We start from the raw sequence: 4,696 nt of genomic DNA, 5'->3' as shown, positions 1-4,696 counted from the left end.
TTTTTTTTTTTTTTTTTTTTTTTTTGGCGGGAGGGCCGACTATGTGTAGTTCAGGCTGGCTGTGAACTCAGGTTGCACTAAAACTTGTGGTGATCCTCCTGCCTCAGCCTCCTGAGCCTGGGATGATAGGTGTGTATGCATTGCCACTCCCAGCTCTGGGCAAAACACATTTTATTTATTTTTATTTTTATTTTTTGGTTTTTTGAGACAGTGTCTAACTATATAGTTGAGACTGATCTGGAACTCATTGTGTAGCCCAGGCTGGTCTCGAGCTCACATCGATCCTCCTGCCTCAGCCTCCTGAGTGCTAGGATTACAGGTGTGCACTACCACATCCAGCTGGGCAAAACATTTTTAAATGATCCACTGCACACGACATCTGAGAGCAAAGGGGACAGACATTGTGAAGTAACCCTGTACATCTTGTCCCATGGCAGCCACCACCCAGGTTTCTGTGGGTTCGAGTTAGGGGACAGCACCCTCAACGAAAGTGGGCTTCAGGTCTGGGAAGTAACCCAGCAACTGTCACCATAACAGCACCGTGCTGCCCAGCTCTATGACCTCCAAAGTAGTGATTTGTAAGCTGACAGAGCTCAAGGGAGGCCTTCTCCTTGGAAACAGTGTTTGATTCCGGGTAAACACACCACTCCTGTGGTTTCAGCAGGGTCCCGAGCCGCCCTGGGGATGTGCTGTGCTTCTCGCCCTCAGGGGCTCCTTTTGCCATGGCAGCCACTGTCCCACCACGGTAGGGACCCCCCAACCACTAGGTGGGACCCCTTCCTACTTTCGGAGTTCCCCTTCGTAAAGTGGCACGAGCCACGAGACAGCTCCTGATCCTTTTGTCTTTCTTTGACGATCCGATGATCTGTCCAGTGTCTGTCTCCCCACGGGACCTGCACAGGCAGGGATCCAGGGATCGGGCTGCCCCATGGGCTCCAACAGCTCGGGGCCTGACTCTCTGGTGCCAGGGGGGCAAAGGGAGGGGGGAATGAACTGGGCCGACTCCAGCGAGGGTGACCTTGTGACCCTGAAGGTCCCCATGTTCTCTCTGTCTCTACCCCTTGCCCCACCCAGCCTGCCTGCAGCGCCGGAGCTGTGACACCTGCGTCTCCCCGCACCCGGCCTTCAGCTGTGCCTGGTGCCACGTCCTGCAGAGGTTCGTGGCGGCTCCACCCCGGCCCTGACTGGGATCCTGGGACCTGATCCCTGGGAGTCTGACTCCCATGCTCCAGCCCGAGCGCCATGGTTTCATGGTGGTGCCCTTAGCTGGGGGACCCCTGGGAACTCGGGGTGGCTGCCACGCAGGACTCAGCATCCAGTGTGCGCTGAGCCCTGGGAACTGCAAAGCAAGTCAGATGGGAGAGGAACTCGGAACTCGGCGGCCATCCCCAGCCTCCGGGACGTGGCGGTGCTGTGGGAGGACGTGACATCACGCCCTGACATAACCCTGTGCGGTTATGTCACTGTGGCAGGTGATGCCATTGGACGGTGTGAGGCTGACGGGGGCTGGAAACTTCCTGTGCCCTAACACTGGGCCTGACGCACTGTCATGCACACCCCTCCTTGCCCAGACTGAGCCAGGTTCCTGAAAAGCCGGGGGCGTGGCTGGTGCCACGGGGCACCTGTGGGTCTCTTCTCCCTACCCCTCATCCTGCTGTGCCCCCCATAACCTCCTGGGGCTCCCTGCCTGCTCTGCGCCCTGCTCTGTGGACGCCGTCCGTTCCCCTGGCGGTGTATTTGGTCGTCCTGTACCCCGCCACAGCCCACCATGGAATCAGCTGGCGGTGCTCATAATCCTCCCCTCCGGCGTCACTTTGAGGGTCCCTTGAGACGCTGCGGGGCCTCTCACAGCTGGGCAGTGCTGGGCATCCCGTAGGTGCCCGGTAAACGACCCTTTCTCCTGCCAGCCTTTGAATCCGGGTGGACTGCTCAAGGCCTAGACCCTGACGCCCTTAGACCTGTGCTGTCGGCTGAGTTCCTGAGAAGTCAGTTTGATCTAAAAGAAATGAGTCCCCAGCCTCCCCGGCCCCCCGGCCCTCCGGCCCTCCGTGCCCACAGAGGTGGGCACAGGGACCTGAGAGAAGGCCCTGCCCGGCCGCTGTGCCACAGGAGCCTGCGGAGGCCTCGCCCTTGGCCTTACTGGGTCTTGAGCAGATGGAGCGTGAGAGCTGCTCCCGGCCCTGGCAGCTCTGGACGCTGTTCCTTCCCACGCAGATGTCCCAGTGGCTTCCCCTGGTGCTGAAGAGGGTTGCGGAAGTGTGTGGGAGGCCTGGGCTCATCCTCTGCCTCCACCCTTTCCCTGAGGAAGCTCCTGGTGTCTCAATCTCTCCCAGCCTCCGGCAGGACCCTCCCCGGGCCTTTAAAGATCACAAAGTGCTGGCTCCGTCCTCCCAGGCTCGCCCCAGCCTCGGCCACTGAGGGAGCCCTGTGTGTGCGAGCATCTCTCGGAGGAGAAAGTGGGCACGGCTTTCCCATGTGCTCAGCAGTGCCGCGGCAGCACGGGGGCGAAGGGACCTTCGCGGTCACTGGAGGTCATGCGGTCCACCGCACATCTGGGCAGATGTGGCCTTGTTCCAGGGAGCCGGGTCAGGAGGGTGGGGATTCCACAGGCGCCTTCGCCAAGTTCAGGGAAGGGACAGATGAGCAGGAGACTCGGGCTGCAAGTCCCAGGGCGGCCTGGTGGCCTCGGGGAACCCGACCACCTCAGCCCGTAGCCACTGAGTTGGGGGTTGCCAAGGGGGGCTTCTCTGCTGATCCCTTCATCTCTGACCTTTCTGTCCCCTGCAGGTGCTCCAGTGGCTTTGATCGTCACCGCCAGGAGTGGCTGGCCTATGGCTGCGCCCAGGAGGTGAGCGGCTTGGGCCATCTGCGGTGGTCCCTCCCCGGTGGCTCTTCTCCCAGTGCCTTTCTCAAGGCAGTCCTGCCTCAGCCTCCACAGTGCTGGGATTACAGGCATGCACCACCGCACCTGGTCCTCCAGGTGTCTTTAACCTTTGGTGTCTTCTCCCCTCCATCTGTGATTTGTGTTCCAACTGCACTGAGCCCCTCAGACCGCTGTGGAAGGTTCTAGAAGGTTCTAGAGGGCCCTGTGAGTCCCAGCCCTGAGCACTTCCAGGACTTGGCCATGAGCAGGCTGCCCCCAGGAGCTCTTCCCGTCCCTGCGGAGGGCATCCTGGGCACGACCTCAGCCAAGTTGGATTCTTGGGGAGACTGGAGATGCAGTGACCATGAGGCACCCACCAGGCGCCAGTCCCGCAGCTTCTCAGGGTGGCAGCCATTCTGGGGTGTGGAGGTTAGAATGCTGCGCAGGTTCCTTCTCACTGCTAGACTTTGCCAGAACATTCAGACTGTGATTCTTTGCTGTTGTTTATCGCGACCTCAAAATCTGGGAAGCAGCCGGGCATGGTGGCGCACGCCTGTAATCCCAGCACTCGGGAGGCTGAGGCAGGAGGATCGCTGTGAGTTCGAGACCAGCCTGAACTACATAGTGAGTTCCAAGTCAGTTTCAACTATATAGTGAGACCCTGTCTCAAAAAACAACAACAAAAAAAAAGAAATCTGGGACCAGTGCCTGATTAATGAATCCTTCCTCGAGGAAGGATCTGAAGTAGCCGACAGGTTGCCCTGTAGGACGAGATCCTTACAGAACAAGGTAGAAGGGTTAGGTGTTTATTTTTTGAGACAAAATCTTGCTGGGTCGCCCAGGCTGGCTTCAAACTCCTGGGTCCAGGGCCCTCCTGCCTCAGCCTCCTGAGTAGCTGCAACTTAGTGGGAGGTTAAAATGCGCTTTGGGGCCCAGCTGCGTCTGACAGCAGCACCGAGATCTCTTGCAGGCGGAGGGCAGGACATGTGAGGACTTCCAGGGTGAGGACCCGTCCTCGGCCTCCCCCGACAGCTCCACGAGCCCCCAGGACAGGGACGTCGTGGTCACCACCTCTGCCTCCTCCCTCGTGGAAGAGGGTCTCACCACGGAAGGTAAAGCCAGGCCCTGGCCTAGGCGAAGGCTGCTCAGATTCACTGTCCCTCCCCGCTTCTTCAGGCAGGGATTCTGCCCTGGAACTTCGCTCACTGCCGTGAGACACAGGGGCTCGGGGAAGCGCGCACCCCACCCCGCTGCCACCCAGGCCAGGCTGTGCGGGGAAACCCACGTCCCCGGGTGCCGGGCATTCTGTGGCCGTCTCTCGGCTGGGCTGGACAGGACCCGGCCCTCACTCAGCTGTGGGCTCCTCTGCCCCGACCCCAACTCTCACACCGCCTGGCACCGTCTTCCCGTGCGGCCCTGCTGTTCCTTGTCCGCCCCTCGTGGCCTTTTCCCGTCCATCGCGCCTGGATCCGCAAGCTCCTCCCCTAGGGAAGGCGGAGGTGGTGGGTTCTCTGGAGCCCCTGGGCCCCAGACACCTGCTCCTGGGGAAGGCTGGGAGGGAGGAAAGGGGAGGGGAATGGAAGGTGTTCCTGGGGAGCAGGAGCGGCAGAGCCGGCCGGAGGGGCCTGGGCTGACGCGCTGAGTCACCGGGGTCCCTGTTCAGTCCTCCTAGTGGTCCTGGGTGCTGGGTGTCAGGGGGAAACATACAGTGAACGTTCACATTTTAAAAAAGTGTTACCGCGAAAGACACATTGGCGTGAGTCCCCTTCCAACACCCTTATCCTCCCATTTCTGCCAATTTTTTCTTTTTCTTTTTCTTTTTTTTTTTGGTAT

At 59.9% G+C, this 4,696-nt stretch overlaps 1 protein-coding gene across 1 annotated transcript in view; it reads left to right on the top strand.

Moving 5' to 3' along the window:
* The window catches only part of Plxdc1 (plexin domain containing 1), a 34,826-nt gene that overhangs the window by 22,894 nt on the left and 7,236 nt on the right, over positions 1 to 4,696 (top strand). Inside the window, exons 9-11 of the mRNA XM_010620059.3 lie at positions 1,075 to 1,156; positions 2,788 to 2,848; positions 3,834 to 3,975. Coding sequence (XP_010618361.1) covers positions 1,075 to 1,156; positions 2,788 to 2,848; positions 3,834 to 3,975 — 285 coding nt within the window. The remainder of the gene's footprint in view (positions 1 to 1,074; positions 1,157 to 2,787; positions 2,849 to 3,833; positions 3,976 to 4,696) is intronic.

The sequence above is a fragment of the Fukomys damarensis genome, unplaced genomic scaffold, assembly GCF_012274545.1.
Source record: "Fukomys damarensis isolate Sample0158 unplaced genomic scaffold, DMR_v1.0_HiC HiC_scaffold_13, whole genome shotgun sequence".
NCBI classification, from domain to species: domain Eukaryota; kingdom Metazoa; phylum Chordata; class Mammalia; order Rodentia; family Bathyergidae; genus Fukomys; species Fukomys damarensis.
The sequence above is the reverse complement of the archived record's forward strand: the minus strand, read 5'-3'. Positions and strand labels throughout refer to the sequence as shown.